This window comes from Pteropus vampyrus, unplaced genomic scaffold (assembly GCF_000151845.1).
Source record: "Pteropus vampyrus isolate Shadow unplaced genomic scaffold, Pvam_2.0 Scaffold3, whole genome shotgun sequence".
In the NCBI taxonomy this organism is placed as follows: domain Eukaryota; kingdom Metazoa; phylum Chordata; class Mammalia; order Chiroptera; family Pteropodidae; genus Pteropus; species Pteropus vampyrus.
In genome coordinates this window covers 13,474,666-13,496,168 of record NW_011888784.1, presented here as the reverse complement: position 1 = coordinate 13,496,168, position 21,503 = coordinate 13,474,666, and the positions used below count along the sequence as shown (strand labels likewise).

At 42.2% G+C, this 21,503-nt stretch overlaps 1 protein-coding gene, 1 non-coding gene and 2 pseudogenes across 2 annotated transcripts in view; 3 read left to right on the top strand and 1 right to left on the bottom strand.

The window, feature by feature from the left end:
• Positions 1-11,100, top strand: part of KIAA1328 (KIAA1328 ortholog) — a 238,183-nt gene extending 227,083 nt beyond the window's left edge. Inside the window, exon 11 of the mRNA XM_023531545.1 lies at positions 7,860-11,100. Within this exon, the coding sequence (XP_023387313.1) occupies positions 7,860-8,070 (211 nt within the window). The 3' untranslated portion in view covers positions 8,071-11,100. The remainder of the gene's footprint in view (positions 1-7,859) is intronic.
• On the top strand, positions 6,893-7,010 carry LOC111741596 (annotated as a pseudogene).
• TRNAG-UCC lies at positions 7,275-7,348 on the top strand. The gene has a single exon. It is a non-coding gene; the product is annotated as a tRNA-Gly (tRNA).
• Positions 11,101-20,830: 9,730 nt separating the features above from the next.
• Positions 20,831-20,949, bottom strand: LOC111741812 (annotated as a pseudogene).
• Between the last annotated feature and the right edge of the window lie 554 nt (positions 20,950-21,503).

The following is a 21,503-nucleotide window of genomic DNA, read 5'->3' as shown; positions in this document are numbered from 1 at the left end:
AGTAACATTTAAATCACCTATAATCCTAGTACCCACTATATATGCTGTGTATACTGTATATATCACCATTAATATTTTACTATTTAGTAAATTTCCCTCCAATCCCTTTTTTCTTTCATTTCTTGTACACTTTTCTTTCTTTAGACTGTTTTTTTCCTAAATTTTGAAATGCCTGAAAGTTGAAAAAAGGAAAAACTCTTATTTGTATTAACCATTCCATGAATACATTTAAAAAGAGGTAGGTGGGACATAGGAGTGCTAAATAAAATTGCCTAAATTGGCCTATTAGAAAGGTTGGTTGTTGGAATGAGCATGTACACATTTCTCCCATAAGTTACGTGAGGAATGCTATGATGTGATTGTGTTTCTGATAAAACTTTTTTTCTTCATTGGATCAATACACAAATTTAATCTGAAGTATAAATCACTGCTATAAAATGGATGGCATTTTGTAAACATGACTCCTACATCTTTTTTGAGATGAGAAAAATATGTGTTAAAGTTAGATCTTGTGATTAAAATGGATTTCTTTGTATAGGAAAAAATGATTAAATAGACTCTTCCTGGTTAGGAGTAATGGAAGACAAAGGCATTTACTGGAGCAAGCACCCAAATTTGCTGGTTGCCAATCTACTTTGTTGCTTTTCAGAAGCAGAGGTGGCTTTGGCAAGCCAGGTTGCATCTGGAGTTTGAGCTCAGAAAGAATATTATTCTCTTGCTCTGAGACTGTCTTCAGACACCAAAATAATATTGGATTTTCACCTTAGCATAACGCATTTATTTATTCTTTTACCTTCTTCCTTCTATTTATCTTTGATTTTGACCCAAACAAGATATGTCAGGTTCAATTACTATGTTGGCTCAGTGCCAACTATAATGAGCCAGGAGATCCTGGCCTTCCCATTAATCGTCCTCAGATTCAATCTTTCTTATTGACTCCTCTGTATTCCAATATCAAATTCATTAGGCTATTCCTTGTCATCCAGTTTTCTAAATCCTTCCAAACTGGGGCAAATAATTGATCTGTCTGGGACTTTTCACTGCCAGAGCACTGGGAGAAACACATTGGATCTCCCAGTCTTGGTAATGCTCTGTTAAAACTCTCGTTTTCCCCCATCGATTTCTGCTTTTTCCTTTCCACATGTTTACAACAGCCAAAATATTTCCACTCTATTTGGCTATGCTTGTTTTCCCCTCTGTTGACTCCATTTCCTTTCTCCCTTTCTACAGAATAGTTCTAATTTTCCTAGCATCAGTAAAGTCCATTAAAGGAAGTTGGAACAGTAAATCAGATGGTTTCCTGTACTACTTATCCCCACCCTCACCCCCCAGTAACAAAGTAACATGGGAGGAACAGTAGGTACCCTCAAATCATATTTTTTATCATGGTCTGGGTCAGAGGCATATTCATTTACAGCTGCTTCACCTGTGGTGTCCCCTTTTTCATTAATAGAGTTGGGCAATTGCCTTTTTCAGAGTACCCACCGAGTATTGTTGACCTTATCCACCCTAAAAGTCTGGACATTCTCCCATCTCTAATTTTCATTTAAAGTGTCATAGACGATGGCCAATTGGTGTTCATACATTAACCCAATGCAGCCATATCCAGAATTAGGGAAAAGTCTCAGAGTTCACAGTACTGACAAACCACTTAGGTAATGACTCTTCTGGGAGCTATCTATACCTATCAACAAAGTGGGTGAGCCCTTTAACTATATGTATACTGGTTTCTATTGTTTCATGATTTTGCCCTCTGCTAACCAGTATCACCTTCTTTGTGACAAGAGGATGGAGAGGTATAATTGTTATCTTAAATTGGAAAAATTTCAGGTATCTTCCTTCCAAAGAGCTCCTGTTTCGCTTGCTCACAATAAGTTCTAATCTCCCAGCTTCAACTGTGGCACTGAGAGCAAGCAGGACACCTTAATTTCCAGCTCATTCTGTCCCTGATATAGCAGCCTTAAATAGCTGGTTTTACTTAAACCTAAAGATGACAGCCTGTGGTACACATATAAAGTGTGTGTGTGTGTGTGTGTGTGTGTGTGTGGTGTGTGTGTGTGTGTGTGTGTGTGTGTGTGTGTGTGTGTGTGTGTGTGTGTATGCGCGCGCGCGCGTTCAGCAGGCAGTAATTGTTCTTTTCTGTTGGGTTGTTCTCCCTAATAGGTTCATATAAAGGTTATAAAGTCCATCTATCCATATTGTCTTTCTCTTCAAAAGTACAAACAGAACACTACTGTTCAGTTTTGTAACCTTAAATTTCAAACAACACATTGATGAATTATTTATGTTAGAGAATGTGTTTTCAATAATGTGTAGCATAAAATGGAATGAATGCTTATCCATACGTGCTCTGAACTTTCTAAAGTGCATGCTAATAAACAGGGTAACCTAGCATCACTTTAGCTTGGTATAATTTACGAAGCAAGCACTTCCTCTTGGTTTTAGTTTCTGCATTATGTGCTCTGGCAGTCAGCTTACTGCTTTTACTGCTAGAGCCTTGCAGGTAACATTCCTTGACTCCAAGCTGTCTAACAGTGCTTTTCTCGCAGTATAACCAATGTTGGGATCTATGAATTTCATTTGTTGTTCTGGATTCCAGCCATACTAAATTAGGCTTTAATTCATAATTAGTAGGAAGTCACAATTCCATAGAAAAGAGAACATTTTATATTAAATGGCCATTATCTAACATTGTGCTTTCACAAAATAATTAAGATGTTAGAAAATAATTACGATATCTTAAGTTTTCTAATACTTAAAGTGCAGGCATGAGGAGGAGAGGCAGTAATTTTTTTTAATCTGTGTATAGCTCCTGCTGCAATGACAGAAAGAAAAGAAATTCTCCTTAAATAATTTCATTAAGTTGTACAAATTATCATATTTGCCCAAATTTGCTTTCCGTATCAGAATCTCTGAAATCATGCACATTGCTTGCATAGTGATAGTCTTTTACCCAAACTCCCAAATAACAACAATAAAAGCCAAGAGTAGATAGCTTATGAATCTTGAATGGTGGGTATTGTTGAAGAAGAAGATTGGGTAACTTTCAGAAGTCTGTTTCTGTTAATGATAATACCTTTGTGTGAAGACTTAACTCAGAACTAATCAAGAGAGAAAATGATACAGGTCCACAGTCCCTCATCCAAAACTCTTGGATTCAATTGTATTACACAATTCACAATTTTTTTAAGGTCACATAGTACATAGGTCATATGTGGCATAGCATAATACATGATTATTCACATCAAATGGAATAAACGATAAATATAAATAACTGTTATCTGCCCAGGAAAGATTTTTGTGACCAAATAAGTTTGGGTTAGGTCATACGTTGCTACCAAAAAGTTTATGCAAAAACTTTTAATTTTCAGTACTCTTTAAGATTTCAAAATTACAGATAAAGATTATAAGCCCACATCACCACTCTTGGAGATTTGATTTTATTTATTCCTAACCTAGGAATCTCCATAAAAGGCAGTGTTTCTGCTTTCTTCTAACTCAAGGGTCCCCAACCCCTGGGCTGTGGACCAGTACCGGTCTGTGGCCTCTTAGGAACCGGGCCACACAGCAGTAGGTAAGAGGTCAGCAAGCAAGTAAAGCTTTATCTGTATTTGCAGCTGCTCACCACCTTCCCACTACCTCAGATCATCAGGCATTCGATTCTCGGAGGAACACTGGTCTCTGGTGCCAAAAAGGTTGGAGACCACTACTCTAAATCATTTCTTCATATTGTTTTCCTAGGTAAAATGCTAGGCCACACAGGCTACAGGAGGAACCCATTAAGGTATCCCAGGTCCAGTCAGGTTAAATATTCACTTGTCAGAGACAAAGACCTGAACTACATTGTTCTTATAATTATCATTCATATAATGATTGATAGTTATTCAGGAAGTATAAATTCATAGGGATATTTAGTGAAAAGTAAGGCTTTCTCACACCCCAGTCTCCCTCCCAGCCAGCTAAGTACCTTCCTTAGAGATAACCACTACCAGTGTCTTGTGTGTCCTTGCAGGAATAATTATACATACACAATCTCGGCTTTGTATATGAATGTGTGTACTATAGAACTGTTTCATTCCATAAAGCATTTTACTAGTTCACTAGTGAGTGGATATTTGGGTTATTTCCAATCCTTTGTGATTGCAAATAATGCTGCAATAAATATTCCTATACACGTCATTTGCACATGTATGAAGATATCTATAGAATAAATCTTAGGATTTGCAGTCGTGGGTCACAGATAAGTTCATTATAAATTTTGATAGACATTGCTAAATTGCTTCAATAGAGGTTATACAACCTACATTTCCACTTACAGTAATTTAAAGTGCCTATTTTATTACACCTTTAAGAGTGTAATCCAAAAGTTATTTGCCAGACTGAAAGGTAAAAATGATATCTTGTAGTATAATTAGCATTTCTTACTATGAGTAAAGTTTTATATTTGATTCATTTTATTTTCTACAAACTATTATTATGTCTTTTGTCCATTTTTCCACTGATCTGTTAGTCTTTTGTTAGTCTTTTTATTTTTGACTTGTAATTGCTCTTTACATATGGAAAAAAAAGCAGCCCTTTTTGTAATACGTCACAGATATTTCTCCCAGTTTATCTTTGCCTTTTGACTTTGGTTATATAGCACTTTTGTCCATGCAGAAAAATTTCCCATACAAATGACTTTTCAGGTTCATTTCAGTTGGTTCTACCTTTGATTTGTCTTTAATCATTTCAATCTGCATTCATTTCTGTAGTAGTTGTTTATGGCGGCTTTAATGGCACATTTATCCAGAATTCTTTCTGATCTTTCTATCAAAACTCCCTTTCTCTGCCTACATCCTGCTTTCTAACAACAATTTAAAAATAATAATAGTAATAGCTTCCATTTACTTATTATATGCCAGGTATAGTACTGCTCACTTTATACATATTATCATAATTCTTCAGAAAGACATTGTTTTCAATCCCCATTTTACAGATAAAGCAACTAAAGCTTAGAAAAATTAAGCACCTTGCCCAAGATCACATAGGTAGAAATTGGTAGAACCAGGATTTAAATATAGCCTCTGGCTTCAGAGACTGAACTCTTACCACTACCTTGAATGTGGGGTTTTTTTAATTAATATTAACTTGAGGCTATTACCTGAAATACAGTACAGTTATGATTAGCACCATAAGGATGACTAAGATGTTATTCTCCTTAAATAACAATTCAGTCTCAAGAAGTGGAGATTCCCAAATTCTTCTATAGTTATTCACTTTGTTATTACCGGTTTCTCACTGGTCTGAAAAGCCACGCCATTTAAAATAGGTAAAATAAGATGGTCATCTGTTGGAAGTATGTATCCATGTAAATTTAGCTCATTGAATTGTTCTGTTTTTCTGAAAATGTCTAGTCATCGTTTCATTCAAGTGATAATGATTTAGCAGAGTAACAATTTTATCAACTGGATCCACTTTTTAAAGTCCCACCACAATAAATGATAATGACTTTGTAGATCTAGAGGTTAGAACCACAAAGTTGGCAGAGAGATAGTAGTTAAATTTTTGAGCCAACAGAATTTCAGTTTAACTGGCTCTGTAGAACAAACAGCATTAAGACAGAAGAGAACCTGTAGGAACTCTTAATTTCTCCAGTCCCTGGGCCAGAATGATGCCTGAGCTCTCCACACCTTGCTTTTAGACTGCAGGGACTAGTTGACATGAATATAAGAAAAAAGTACTTATCACATGTTGATCCTTGATACGTATCTGAAGTCAATATCGCAGAAAGGAAGGTAGATACTAGATCTTTATGAACCTGGCTAGTTTATGACATGGTAGAAGCAAACCTAATTTGAACTATTTTATCTGATATTTCGTAAAACCTTCTCTGTATCTTCCCATTTTATTTCTGTTCATCGAAGCAAGTTACATTGACATTATCTGTGCGAATGTAGTAGAAAGGAAGTTTTTAAAAAAAGCATACTGTAAAGGAAGTGTTTTCAAGCAAATTGTCCTGAAATCAACACTAAAGAGCAAACACTGATTTTTTTTTTCCCTTAAGGTAACAAAACGGGAATGCTAAATACAAAATTTAGCTAGAGTAAGATAATAAAAGCTATGGAGATTCTTTTAAATTAGCAATGGCACATCTATAAAATAGAACACTACCGCAGTTTACAGGAATTAGGTAGATCTATATGCACTGTTGTGGAACAATCTCCAAAACATTCTGGTAAGTGAAAAAGCAGATCACAGATCAGTACATAAGCATAGCTCAATTTCAGTTCTTAAATACATGTGGGTCTATGTATGTTTATTTGTATATGCACATACATGCGTGTAATTATACCAAAAAAGGTTTAGAAGCATATATACCAAACCAATAACAGTGGTTTCTGGAAAGGATAATGGGATTTGCATTTGGGTGGAGGATAGAGTGTTGAGAGGGGTCTAACTTTTCTTTGTATAATTCTGTATATTTGAATTTTTATAATGAAACATTCTTATATTATTTGGACAATGTAAAGGTTTTTAATAAAATAATTGTAACAGGGTTATTTCATTCATTATTTATTGAGTACTTGACATCAAAGATACAGTGGTTCTTGCTCTTATATTGCTTCCAGTATAATGAAGGAGACAAATATTAAACAAACAAACACATACAAATAAATAATTACAAATTGTGGTAAATGTTTTGAAGTCAAAGAGCAGATTATTATGAGAAGAAAAATAACTGGGTCAATCTAATTTAGATAGTGGGGTTAAAGAAAGCCTTTCTGAAGTAGTGATGTTTCAGTTCATATCTAGTAGGGTAAAGTATAGTTATCCAAGCCCGCAAATGCAAGAGAAGTAAAAGCAAAAATACCTGAATGGGACTACAACTACATCTAATTAAAAAGCTTCTGCTGTCTACAGCCATGCTACCCTGAACAAGCCCAATCCATCTGATCTCAGAAGCTAAGCAGGGTCTGGCCTGGTTAGTACTTGGATGGAGGACCACGTAGGAAGACCAGGTGCTGTAAGCGTAAAAAATAAAAAAAATAAGGGATTGTAAACTGACAAGGTCCTTGCAATCTGTGAGGTCAACCAAGGGTTGCCTCGCCTAAAAAAAAAAAAAAAAATGCTTCTGCACAGCAAAAGAAACTATCAACAAAACAAAAAGGCAACCAACCAAATGGGAGAAGATATTATAAACAATACCTCCGATAAGGGGCTAATATCCAAGATATATAAAGAACTCATACAACTCAACAACAACAAAAACAATCCAATTAAAAACTTAGCAGGGTGGCTCCATGGAGTAGTGGTTAGCACGTCTGCTTTCCACGCAGAAGGTCCTGGGTTCGCGCCCCAGGTGGAGCCACAGACCATACCCCAGGTGCGCCAGGCCCCGGGTGCACACCGCGAGCTCATGGGAGAAGATGCCCCACCTTCAGAGATCCGGTTCTGAAGGGGAAACGGCAGCATCCGTGGGTCAGGGGTGGAAGTTGGAGGAGTGGGGGGCAAAACTGAAGATGGGTATCAGAATGGAAGGGGAGCAGGGGTAGGACAAAGAGGGTAAAGAGGCCAGATATGGTGACTTCGGATGGAGAGCACACAATTAAGTATACAGATGTCGTATAATAAAGTTATATACCTGAAATTTATATAATGTTATTAACTAATATCCCAATAAGTTTCAAAAAAAATTTTTCTAATTAAAAAAAAAAAATGTTATAAGTCAGCAGAAGAGGAGAGCTTACAGTCCCCTAGAAAGCCCTCTTGCAAATGATGTGATCTGTGATCTGATTCTTGCCCTGGGCAGCCCATCTCTATGAGCTTCTTGGATTCTAATGTTCTACTAGTCTGATTTCTATCTGGGTTGTGTGTTACAGGTATGAGACATCTCTGTTGGATTTGGTTCAATCTTTGAGCCCAAAGTCTGCTCCCAAACCTCAGCCCCATCCCTCCAGAGAAACTGGGGCCTGGAATCACAGTACTTGCCAACTCAGCCCTCTAAAATTGACCCGGAACAAGATGGGGGCAGGCAAGACCCCTGAAGACCTGGAGGAGAATCAAATTCTGGAAGATATCTTTTTCATTTGACATCAAAGCACTTGCTACAAAATTTTCATCAGAAATTTGTGGGTTTCTTTATATAATGATCTGGGATTTTAAATTATTTGATTGCAAGTAATTGTGTCTCTCCTTTCACAGGGACCTATTTCACTAGCATCTTGTTATGTATTGAATATAGAAATCATTCTAACAACCCAGGGTGTTTTTGATGAGACCAATCAGTAGATAACACATTAAGGGGGAATGGGGGTGGAGGGCAGTATCTTTTCTATGCCAAGCAGAGAAGAGAAAATCAACATAGGATACTTTCTGCATGGCACAGGCCATTTGCGTATTCAGCCTCATTTCAAGAATGTTTCCTTTTCAGTATTTTTCTTGAAAATGTTGGCTCTTCTGTACACAAGAAAAACCTATCGACTGAAAGATCCCTCTAATTTAAAACTAACCCCTTATAACATAGACAATTTCAGAAAGATAGACCTTTTTACCTCTTAACTCTGTTCTCTCACCACCTACCTCTAAGTGTTGTCATTTAATTCCACAGTTGGAGTTAGTGCCCCTAATATCGCAAGCAACACAGAGGACCAAGTGTGAATCAGGCTCAGTAGTTATAAGCCTGGCAGCTGCTCATCCCATAACCAAAAGAGCTCAGTGGGCTAGAGAGAGGGACCCACCCAATGCTTAGAAACCAGCATGGAATGCCCCAAGAAAATGACTGCCTTTGTGGAGGCAGAATCCTGAAACGCATCTCCTGCCATCTGCCAATTTCCCAGGATAAATTAGAATAATCTCAGTATTTTTTGTTGACCTAAGTGCCTATTTTATTCACTCTGTGAACTTCCCATGGTTATATCTTGGGAAGATGCCGAAAGAGGGAGAGTAGCGTCAGCTGCTGCAGACTGATAGGCTTTCGCTCGATTGACCAAGCCCTGCATATGCTCTTCCCAAGGCTACGGTCCCATGGCCCCAAAGAACCATATCTACTTGCCAGATTATGCTCCACCACCCCAAGCAGAGTCTCCCCCCATTTCCCACGGGGCCTCACTTTGACCCAGAGAAAGCCTGTAGAAGAAGTACACTTGAGACCTCTTTCTCTCTCTGTTCTCCTGTTCAACAGAGCTCTTGAGATGGGCCCTTCAGCTCACAGTGGGCAGAAGTGGCCTCTCAGGCTGATGGGGAATATGATGAACCTTGTAGAACGAGTGAGTTTAAAACTTTCCAGTCATTGGCAGCAAGGGGAAGATGAGTCCTCAGATATGTATTACTTGGTGACTTTATTTGATCTAGAAGGTGTTGCTTTTATTCTCTCCCTTTCACCAACCCTAAGCTTGAACTGGGACCAAGAATCTTTGTCAATCAGTGTTGGTAGCCAAGGTCATACCACTCAGGGCAGCCTGCCTTAGTGAACCTACATGGCCTCCCTGAATTCTTTATCAAAACTAGATTATTTCAGCCTACAGAAGCCTTGCTGAGCAGCTTCCTTGTCTGGATAGATCTAAATCTCATTGTCTGTTCAAGCTGAGGCCCTGTCACCTCCACTCAACCTTCCTTCGCTTGTGTCTTTTTGCTCTTTGAGGGAGAGAAGAATGGAGACTACCAATACCATTTTCTTCATCTGCGGTAAGGAAAAGATCAAGACTAACTAGTTGTAGTCATTCACTTGAAAAGTTGAGAAATCATTGTGGGTTACAATATCCTTTTAAAGTTCACCCGCATGAGATTAACAAAATCAGTTTCATCTCATTTCAGAAAGCTTTGGAAAATGAAGTTTTCTTTGCTGTGGCAAAAATGGATGGCCATTTTCTCAGTTAAAGTTAGGTTCCCAGAACTATATTTTCCTTGCTCCATGTGTCATGACCACCTAAACGCACCCAAACCCTGAGATCATCCATAACCACACTCGCCCACACCAATGTCCTTTACTGCCCTTCAGAGTAAGGAGGCCAGGAGGACCAAGAAAAGAATTATGATTTCTTTAAGAAGTTTGTTTACCTTTAGAAAAATCATAAACAGAATCGAAACCAAAGGCTTTTGGAGGGTCACATGCCACCGAATGAAATTTAATTGCTGCTTTACCTCCCATGAATGAGCAATTTGGAAGAGCAAAGATGGATTTTCAGCAGAGCGTCAATCAACATATTTTTCATATGCCACATTCCCTCACCATTTGTCTTTCTCTATCCTGTAGGCATTTCCTGAGTGTCAATAGGATGTGAATTTGTGTCTAATCTAATGTCTTCTTTATGAATTGAACATTATATGTTAACATTTTAATCTGTGTCCTGCTGCGATACACACACATCACATATACATATGTGTGTATGTGAAAGGGTGGTTATAGAGCCTGGAGGCTGAACCTCATTGCAGACTAACCTACCAAGAGACAGGGTCTGGCACAAAGGAATCTGTCTCTCCTCCCTGGGAAGTGCTCCCAACAGTGACTGGTTGGGATTTGCTTGCCCAGCCTCCAGCCATTTCTCCAAAGCAAGGCTGGACACTTTGGGGGTGCTGCAGGTAGTGCTACAATGTTGCCCACCCTGCTACCCACCATTCTGTGGGATAAAAACCAATCAATGTTTGCAAAATGAAAAAGGACAAAGTATATCCACTGAAGCTCCCTAAATAGGGCCCAAAGTGCTTGATTTATAAAACTAAGGCTAATCAAGGAGAAACTTTTGCCAGTAGTCACCCTTCCAGGAGGTACACTTGTGTTTCTCCAAACCGGACCCCTATGATGGGAACTTTAGATCTAGAATACACCAAATCATGAGAAGGGAGGGACTCTTCCTTCGGAGCCACTCTTTTTTACTTGGCTCTGCTTCCAGCACTATAGTTCATATGAGAGCTTTGCTAGTCAGGGACTCTGGGGAGGGGACAGGCTTAAAGGAGCAGAGCTAGATGAAGTCTGCAGTCTTTAGGGAGATGGAGGCTATGGCAGACTTCTCCAAGCTTACGCCTTGTCCCCACCTCAGTGTACATTATCTTTAATGTGGGCAATTGTTTATAATATGTGTGAGATTTTAAGTTAATAAATTATCTCCATGACTATTTTCCCAATGTGGTTTTGATACTGAATTGTCCTTTGAACATCCTCATCAGATCAGTGAGGCACAGCTTGAAAGCAAGAGCAGAGCCCCAGATTATCAAAATGTTATTTTCTTTAGTGCTTGGTAAAACAAAAGCATGTGGTCAACTGAAAGAAAAGAAATGGTTTGCCACATCCTAATAGGTTTTCCTGGCTAACTCAAGCTCGCTCCCATCCAGCCTCTGGACACCAAGCTTCTTCTAGGTTGTGCGGTTGCTGGAATGAAAGATTCAATCTATGCACACTCCTGAGTCCCTTTCATGGGCCTATCCCCAAAACTTCTCAGCAAGGATGAAATATCTCAGTACTTTGAGTCAGGAAAGATGGCCCTGCCCAGTTGGCTTTAGGTGCTGGAGAATGTAGGCGAGGGCTTGAGTGTCTGACATTCTAAGATCATACCTGTGGATTCAGCTAAGATGCCAGACACCCTATCCTGCCCCCTGCTCCCCAAGCCAGTCTGGCACGTTCACCTGAACAAGGAGACTGCAACTGCTCCTCAGAGGTGGAGGTGGCAAGAATAGAATCATCACCCAGCCATCTCCCAAACTGGAAATGAGATAAGTAAAGTTTGCCTCAATTGTCAAATGGTTATCCTTGAGTTTAGGAACAAAGCTGGAGATCAGTGGGGTAAGGGTGACACCCTAGTCCTCAGAGGAAGAATGACCTGACAGCTAGAGAACAGTTTCATAAATTAATTACCAGTTAAATGGTTTCTCAAAGTTGATGTTCAAGGCGTGTCGTTCTCAAGCACCTAGGGTTCCATTGTTCCATTTAGAAGTGGGACCTTCTAACCTCTCAGGCTTCAGCTTCACAGCTATTTCCCCTCCTTGACCACCTCCATCCCCCACACACACACTCAGCATTGAGTAGGCACCCAGAAAATGCCCAAGGCCTTGTCTACCCCCACCCCACCCCCGCCATGATCCCATCAACTTCCAGAGTCACAGAATTCTATGGCAGGATTGGACCTTAGAGCCCATATAAGTCATCACTTTAACTTTACAGATGAAGAAAGTTCAGAGAAAAGTGACTTTCTGAGCCCCCACATCCTGTCAGTGACAGGTCTGGCTGCCAAGCTGGTACCCTCCCCACTACAGCACTTCACTACCATGGACTGGTATTCCAAGATGAACGCTTTTAAGTTGAGACTAGGACTGGACATTCCACCACCACTTGGGCCAAGGTGAGCAAAAATGCAACATGTCCACTCCTTGGGGCCTTTGTAAGTCCATAACTCTCAAGGAGTGATTGCCACCATCTGGACTTCTTTCTGTCCATGGACATGGAGGCCATGGGAAGAACTATCTAAAGCACTACTCCTAAGAAAAAGACACACTCTCCAGGCCAGGTAGCATAATGGACGTGACTGTCTTCAGGTAATAAAGGTTGTCATAACCCTGCTTAAGGCCTCTTCCAAAAGGACAGTGGCCAAAACGAGGGCGAGGCCTACCTTCAGTTGGCTGGAGGCCAGTGGTAGGTACATTAGTAAAATCAGTGGCTTGGTTTGGGAGTCCAATAGGAATGACCTAGGTCAGTACCTTTACGGAGACAGTCTCGTCTGATTGGCTTCTTGAAGCCGAGGATAAGCTTCAGCACTTTACCAGACTTTCCCTTAGAGGAAAACCGGGTGGTCATGAAAATGTTTTCACTTCTCTTAGTATTTACCTAGGGGTGGTCAAGTGGTATCTCTATGTTTAACTTTTTGAGGAACTGCTAGACTGTTTTCCAAAGCAGCTTTACCATTTTACATTCCCACCAGCAGAGTATGAGGATTCATGGACACTTCTCACTCTCCTCGAAAATCCTCCCTTTCGCTATTGTTGCAGCTACTCGGATTCAGCACGTTACCAGCTCTCCCTTCGCTCCGCTCCCCTCGCAGCTCACGGTGACTGGCTGTCTTCCAAAGACGCGCTGCTCTTTCCTGCCTGTGCGACTTTTCCATGTTTCTTTTTTAGATTAATCTGATTCTTTGTTTTCCTGATCTTCCCGGACATCACTACAGACTCTCTTTTCTTGGCTCCAACAATACTCTGTAGAGCCTCTGTTATAGCCCACCTCAAACTGTGCTCTGTGTGTGTGGTGTGTGTGTGTGTGTGTGTGTGTGTGTGTGTGTGTGTGTGCTGATTGTCTTCCCTATTGGAATGTCATGCGTCCAGATTTAACATATACTGACCTTGGAATCAACCCGGCCTTACCACTTGTGAGCTGTCTACATTTAGGCAAGTTACTTATACTCTCGAAGCCTCAGATATAATAATTTATAAAATTATTTGTAGAAATGGAGGTGATAATTCCTACTTTAAAAGTTTGGTGCCTAGAATGCTGCAAACTAGCCCAAAGGAAAGCAAGAATGACAAGGCTAAAATATCCTTGAAAGTAGGGCTAGGTGGGGTATCCAGGGGAGCCAGAGCCAGGGCTTCTTGGAACGTGGAGGAACCAGAAGGTCCAGGAGGAGAGAGCAGTATTGGAGTTTGTGAGAAAGTCCCAGAGGTGGTTGGCTAAGCCAGGCCCTGTTTGAGATCTGGACAGGGCATCAGCACTGGCCTTTCCCTGCTCCACAGTCCACAGCTGGGCGGCCTCGGCTGGTACCTTGTTGGCACCACCACACAGACTATGGCCCGACTTCAGCCAGGATGCCCAAGGCCTGCTGTGCTTCACCTGTTCTGTAGGTATAAACTGATTTTCCCTCGCTCATCCTTTTCTTCCCCATATTTCAGCCCCTTTGAGTTCTGAGGCGGGCTGGTCTAGTGCTGAGGTGAGGGAGCTGGCAGAAGGGGAGGCTGGCTCTCCTACTTGTCACTGCCAGTTGAGGTAGGATGAACTTCACAGTCCCGGGTTTCGGTGTTCTGCCCCTAGCTGGAGGTGATTTAAGCTTGTTGGATTTATATAACATTGGGAAATGGTAAACTGTGTAAATTTGCTCTGTTTTCCAGGGACAGTTATTTATGGAGGGGCATTCTTAACTCAAGTGCAGAAGTGCTAAATCATTATAATAAATTCATGCTATTCAGACTTCCTTACATTGTAATAAATTTTTTCTAAGCATGAAAGAGATCCATGATTCCTCTAACATATCATTATGTATTTCTTCTCAAAATGACACAGCTTACTATATCAACTTGGAGAATAATAGAAGGAAATTTACTGTACTGGGGAAAAAAAATAGTTGAGTAGCAATGAATCTGAGAAAAGACTTGAGAACAGTGACCTCAAAAGAACTTCTCCATGTCTCTTCGCTTGCTTCTTACCAGGTGGGAGGAATAGCATGTGTACCCACAGCAGAAAGGGGGGCCTGGCTATGGGTGCATCCCCAAAATTTCCCAGCTGAGTTTCAGAAGAACCTTCAAGCAGAGAAATGAGGCCAGGAGCCCCAGCGGCCTCTACTGTCCTCTCCAGGCGGAGGCGTTGGAATGAGGGTCTATCAGAAAACTTCCTTCCCCATGATGTGAAATCCCTTCCCAAAGCATCAGTCTGGATAGAGAGCTGCCCTGCATGTAGCCCCGTCTCATCGCTTGTCTCACCTCACTCCTCACTTGGACCGGAGGACTCAGAGCTTTCATCAGATTCTCAAAGGAATCTGTAATCCAAAAAGTTCAGTAAAATCTGAAGCATTTTTGACTGTTCACTACTTACTGGGCAAAGTCCACTGCCGTAGTTCCTGACCCTAGAAGCCCACAGGAACGATGTCGAGTCACATTTAGAGTTCCTGGAGGTCAGTGTGGCCACAGAGGCCTGAATAGCAGCCCTGGGAGGGGGACTTCAATCAGAATTTTCCCAGAAGATGGGACAATTGAGCTGGGCAAAGGCAAGGAAGGAAGCCTTCTTCCGACAACAATGTGTCAAAGGCATGGAGGAGACAGGGAGCCCCAGGGAGTGAGCTAGTACTAGGACAAGCCTGAATTAGTACTCGGCTGATGTATAGACTTGGGAGGGGCAGCAGGACCCAGTAGAGAGAGACCCGCATTGATTCCACTACTCAGCAACAGTTGCAGTTTACCTAGTTCTCCATCAGAGACTTAGGTCAAGTGCTTGCTCTGGCATCATAGCTGTGTGACATTGTTCAAGTCCCTTCACAAGTGCAAACTCAGTACCTCTGTCTGGAAAATGTAGATAGTGCATGTAGGCACACTTGACTTGCCTGGCTCACAGTCAACATAGGGGGCCAATGAAAGATGGCTCAGGCACCTGCTGGGTAAACAACTGCAAAGCACTTTATACACATCAGGTGCTTTTATAATTAATCTGAAGCCTGGCAAAGGGCAGTGAGCCCCCCCTCTGCAGCATGGAGAGCTGGGGATTCCATGACAACCAGGCAAAGCTCTGCCGGCCAGCCCCCAACACTTGCTGCCTACCGTTCCATGTCGCCGCCTCAGGCAGTGCTCCCAATTCCCTCGGCCTCCAGCAGGGCACCTCACCGCACCTTTACCCCAGTTTCAGAGTGTCGTTTACCTCTTTCTTCCCCCAGCCTGGGCTGCCTTCACAGGAGCTGAAACTCTGTCAGAGCCATCACCTCGTCCCCTGTGCAGGGTCCTGACTGCCTCTGCCTCAACAGCCCTGTCTCTCCAGGAGCAGACAGAGCCAAGAGCTGTGGTCTGCTTGCCTCCATGAGGAGTCCTGTGTGTCACTCACCACCCTTCCTTCTTCCTGTCCCCATCCAAGTCCACTCTCCACCTCCAGTATTTTCAGATCTTTCCCTTCTCTCTTCAGAACTGAGGAGGATGTCATTTTCTTTTGCTAGTCAGGCTGCTCCAGTTGTGGGAGTGGAGACAGGCACCCCAGCGGCCAAGGCAGAGCAACGTTTCCTTAACTGGCTGCAGGCAGAAATGACCATGGCCTCTTCATGCTGCCCATGACACCCAGTTCTCATGTCTGTGTTGTGGGGTGGGGTCTCTTTTTAGGCTCCCAGCACGTTTCCATGGAAGGAGATGGGGGAGGGATGCCCTGTCCTGCAATGCGTGGTCTAAGTAACTGACAGCTCTCCCCACGCTGACCCAGCTAATGCTCAAACTGGCCACACTTTTTTTTCAAACATTTTATTTTGAAGTCAGACTTACAGAAAAGTTTGGAAATAATATAAAGAATTTCTATATACTCTTTACCCATATTCCTCAAGAGTTCACCTTGTAATTCATTTGCTTCATCATTCACGTATTCTCACACTTATATAAACACTTCTCTGAAATATTTGAGAGTAAATTGCAGACATAATACTCTCCTTTCTCCTAATACTTCAAATATATTTCCTAAAAACAAGGATGTTCTCTTACATATTCTCTTACAGCACAATGACCAAAATCAGAAACTTAACATCGATATGGTTTCCTTACCTAATCTACAGACCTTATTTAAATGTTGCCAGGTTTTCTTTTTAACTTTCCTTTTTAAGTTTCCTTTCTTCAAATATCCTTTTTAACAAAAGAAAAATAAGTTCTATCCCAGGTTCCAATCTATGATTATAAGTTGCATTTAGTTGTCATGTATCTTTAGGTGAGTACAAACTGTTTATTTTGTAAAATAATCCCTAATTTAGGTTTGTCTGTTTTCTTCTGATTAAATTCAGGCTATGCTTTTTTGGCAATAATAAGCGATGCTATGTCCTCAGTAAATCTTACCAGGAGGCCCATGATAGCTATGTCTTTCATTTCACGTGATGTTAACTTTGATCACCTGATTAAGGTGATGTCTGCCAGTTTCTCCACTGTAAAATTACTAACTTTCCCTTTGTAATTTATAAGTATCTTGTGGGGATTCAGGGGATGCTTTGAGACTATGTAAATATTGTTTCTCATCTACCTTTTACTCACTAGTTTCAGCATCCATTGACGATCGGCACGTTCCATTTAAATCCTTAGTCTTCTACTGTGTTCCCAGTACCCTCTTTGACTCAGCCCAGTGCCAGGAGAGTGACCGGAAAAGGAGACAATTCACTTCTTGTCCTCAGGGCCTTCAGCTAGGGAGGAAGCCACATACAGAGAGCGCAGAACAAGGGAGAACATGGGTCCAGTGGAGGGGTCCCGGTTCTGTGGGCAGTAGATCAGAAGAGAGGTGCTCAGTTTGAGCTAGCACTCCCTGGAGCAGACAGGCAAAATTTGAATGGCCAGAAACCCAGAATAACATAAGAATCTGTGTCCATAGCCATCTTTGAGGGCCCTAATGGGACCGTGTCCCAAACGCCTGTCATCCAAGAAAGCTTGGGATACTAAGAAGACCAGAACCATCCGACTTCTGATCCCTGGTCAGAATTAACACAAAATGAGGCAGAGGAGTTTTGCTGAGAGTGTGCCAGGCCTGATGTGCTTAAGAAAGGACCCACGGGAAGCATTCATTCCCCCTACTCTGTGTATCTTATTCATTCGGCAAACATTATTGGGCACCTACTATATGCCAGGCATTGAGTTCAGTGCTGAAGGCACAAATGCTCTCAAATAGTTCTTGATTAAAGGGGTTGCCTGCTTGAGACCAAAGGCCTTTTCAGGTCACTCAATAAGTGTCTTCTGCCCAGAATCGAAAAGAGAATAAAGTGGTGTGTAAAACACTGCTAATTCAGGTGACTCTCATCTCAAGAACTAGGCTAAGGACATTCATGGTGTCTTCTCTCCCGTCCACTGCCCCTCCTCATCACTTAACAGAGAACTCCAGGCAAGTTGGAGCTGGGCCGAATCTTTGAGACCCAGTATACCTGCTCACTTTGCAAGGAGGAAACAGTCAGAGAGGTCTAAGTATTTCTAGGACAGTCATATCTTCACTATTCTGTCCTGTGGTTAGACTGTGTCTTTCTTTGAGGCTTGAAAATAGTGAAGAGGCTTCTGAGCAAAGAGGTGTTATGCTTGTGCCATGAATAGGTAACCTTTTCCAATAAAATACAATGATTACAAGCATGGAATCTTCCATCAGGGGAGCCGGGTTCAAACCCCAGCTCTGCCATACCATGTGATTTTCAGCACACTACTTAAGCTCATCTGTAAAACAGGATCCAGGGTTGTTGGGGAGGTTAATTGAGATGATGGCAGTGTCTGGGTGTTCACTAAGTGGATTATGTTTTAAATAAGGCTCTGTGTCTTCCCCAGCATATTCCTCCATCTACCTAAGACATCTTGTGGTTCTTCAGAACATCCGGGGTCCTTCGGTCCTTTATGTCCCCCTCCCTTGGGGTCTCTTTAGCCCCTGCTCACCCTCCAGTATTCATCCCAAGTGTCCTCTCCCACCCAGTGTGGGCTACTTGCTTCCCTCCTCAGGGCTTTCCTTGGGCCCCTGCACCCCATGTGATCTTTTGCTTGTCAGGGAACCTCATAAGGAGAATGAATGCAGCTGATTTTGAATCTGGGCTCCATTACTTTCTTGCAATGTGATTTTGGGCAAGCTACTTACCTTCTTCAAGTCTCTGATTGTTCATCCGTAAAGTAATTCTGCACCTTGCAGAATTATTTCCAGGATTAGAGATGACACCCATAACATACCTGGTATCATGTCTGGAAGGTGGTCACTTGTGCACTGTCTCCATCACTCCACCTCTAATCCTTTGCACAGTGCTAGCACTTGGTATATGTACTATAAATATTGGTTGAGCAGGTTAGGGAACACATATACCTCCTATCCCAATGTAGTTTTCATTGAAAAAGCAGAACTAAGTCTAACCCAAAGAAAAAGTCCTAACAGTGGGATCCAGGGCCCTGAGCAGGACTGGAGTGCAGTGAGGCAAGTGTATTGTATCAGCCCAGTTAGTTCCCGGGGGCTGCTCATGGAGCCCATGCCCTGCCCGTTGTGCAGAATGAAAGTGAACCACAGTCACCTTACTTCTAAGGCCCTTCTTTGGACCCCGAGAGGAAGAGTAGAAGGGAGACAAGGTTGACAGCTCCTGGCTCCACTGGATTTCCTGCCACCCTAATGCCCAAGGCCCCCTGAGCTGGGCCCCAGGAGAAGGTAGGGAGAGAGGAATAATGGCAACGATGGTTCACGTGGAGACTCTGGAGACAAGAGGAACCTCCGTACCTCACTTGGAGGAGTGCAGGTCCTTCAGAAATGGTTAAAATTGTCCCTCGATTTTGAGTGATGGAGAAGCAATTTGCACTGACTGAGGAACTTGATTATAGTTTTCTCCAGAGTTCAGTGTACTGGGGAAAACAGAGCTGACACAGCTCAAAAGGTTTTTGAACTTCATGTAGCTGCATAAAATGTTAATAAATATTACATTTGCTTCAATTTAATTTCCTCTCCTTGTTAATAATAAAAGCTAAGTAGGTCTTCGGTTGTTTCTCTCTCCTTCTATGCTCTCCCTTCTGTCCCTACCACCAGCAATTGCTACTAGGCAGGGAGAATTAGGGACTCATTAGCAACACATTTCATAACTTGTCCCTCATTCACCTTTAAGAAGTTCAGTTCTGGCCCAGATAATCAAGGAGAGAAGGGAAGAAAAGGACTGGTACCTAAGTCAATAAAGATGATTCCATTTCTTAAAGGTAAAATTGGAATTATGGAGAAAAAATGTGAGGAAAAGGGAAGGGAGATGGGAGACATGAGAGAAAGGTTAGAGGGAAGCAACTGGGCAGAGAATTCATGAGGGAGACAGGATACAGAGATGGAAAGCACAGCTGTGATGAAGAGACAGACTTGGATTTGAACCCTGGCTCTGGATTATCCTGGCAAGGGTCTAACCTCTCTGAGCCTGTTTCATCATCTGTAAAATAAGAATAACACCTACCTCAGAGAATTAGATGAGATTATAATTAAAGAGCTCTTAACACAGTGTCTAGCCCAGAGCAAGCACACCATAAATGAAAGGTACTCTCACGACTCAAAGAGAAGAGCCTAACTGATAAGAGTGGGGCTGGAAGGGCCTGTTTTCTCTACTCATTCAGTGGGGTCTTGAGCATCCCTGGGCCTGGATGTCTCTCTGGGGACTCCCATGGGCCAGCTGTGGGAGCCTGGGCACGTCACTGCCTGGTGCTGGGTCTCCTGTTGAAAAAGGATGATAGCTAAGTGCCTTACACTAATGTGCCCCACATCTACACGCTAAAGACCAGGATAAACAAGAACAATGCATAACACTAGCTGGAATAGGCAGTTGGATACAGGACTGGGAAGAAAGAGTTTTCATTGCACACTTTATCATATTTTTCGAATTTTGAAATATATGTTAGCTATTCAAAGAATAGATAACATTTATAAAATATGAAGATCAAATTAATATGCAGCCTGAGGCTACATGAACCAGGAGGAGGATGGCTGCAGACAACAGCATCCACAGTGGCGCTGAGAATGCTCTTGGGAATAAGAAAGGGCAAAGAGAGAAGAAGGGGCATAGGAACATTAGCTAATTGGGGTCCCTGGAAAAGACTGTGAGCAGTGAGAGAGGTGTGTACACCTCAACATGACAGGAATTCTCTGGGAGTGTCACCGGCTGACTGGACTTAAAAGAAAATGACTTGAAGTTGTCTGGTGTAAAATTCAAGCTTACTTCAGCCGAGATGTGAATTGTCAATGGAATAGAACTGAGAGGGCAGCCGAGGAGGGATTCAGGGCCTGAAATATTCATTGTAGTGTCTGTACTATAAAGGAATTTACAACTCAAGAGAATTCTTGGGGTGGGATGTAGCTGTGTGTGGCTGTATCTTATTTACTCCTCACTGTTAGGAGCTGTGTTTATATTAATATCCCCAGGAAACTGAGGCTCAGAGAGGCTAAGTAACTTTTCTTTATTTTTTACACCTACAGTACCTGGTCTTCCTAGGTGGTCTCCCATCCAAGTACTAACCAGGCCCGACCCTGCTTAGCTTCCGAGATCAGATGGAATCGGGCTTGTTCAGGGTAGCATGGCCGTACACTAAGTAACTTTTCCAAAGTAACACAGAAGGTGTTTAAGAGCCCTGGGATTTGCAACCCAGTCTAACGTCAAAGCCCAGGCCTTCTTCACTCTGATGCACTGGTCTCCACTCTCCTCTTGAGCTGGGCAAATCCTGGTTAGACCTCTGCAGAGGGTGCAAGAGAAGTGGAGATGCTCAAGGTTTTCTGAAGAGATGAATATTTAGGCTAGCATGCGCTAAGAGAAGTTGGGGTGACAAGGAGGGGACCATGTCGCTGGTGCTGGCTGTCCAGCCTTCCAAGGCCCTTCCTAGCCAGGCCTCAGGGCATCTGGGGGTGTTGAAGACCAGAGACTGATGTGGGGGAGGAGGGCAAGTAACCGGAGGGCAGACAGCTTAGAGAAATAGAGGGAGGGGCAGTAGAGAGAAGCTATAAAAAACTTGTATTTGCAAATACTCATCTGATGGGAAAGGGACTGTTGGCTATGCTCTTGTTCCAGAAGACCTACCTCTTCAGAACATGCCTTCGGTTGTCTGCAGTTTGTTCTTTCCTTCCTTCCTTAACTCATTCATTCTGG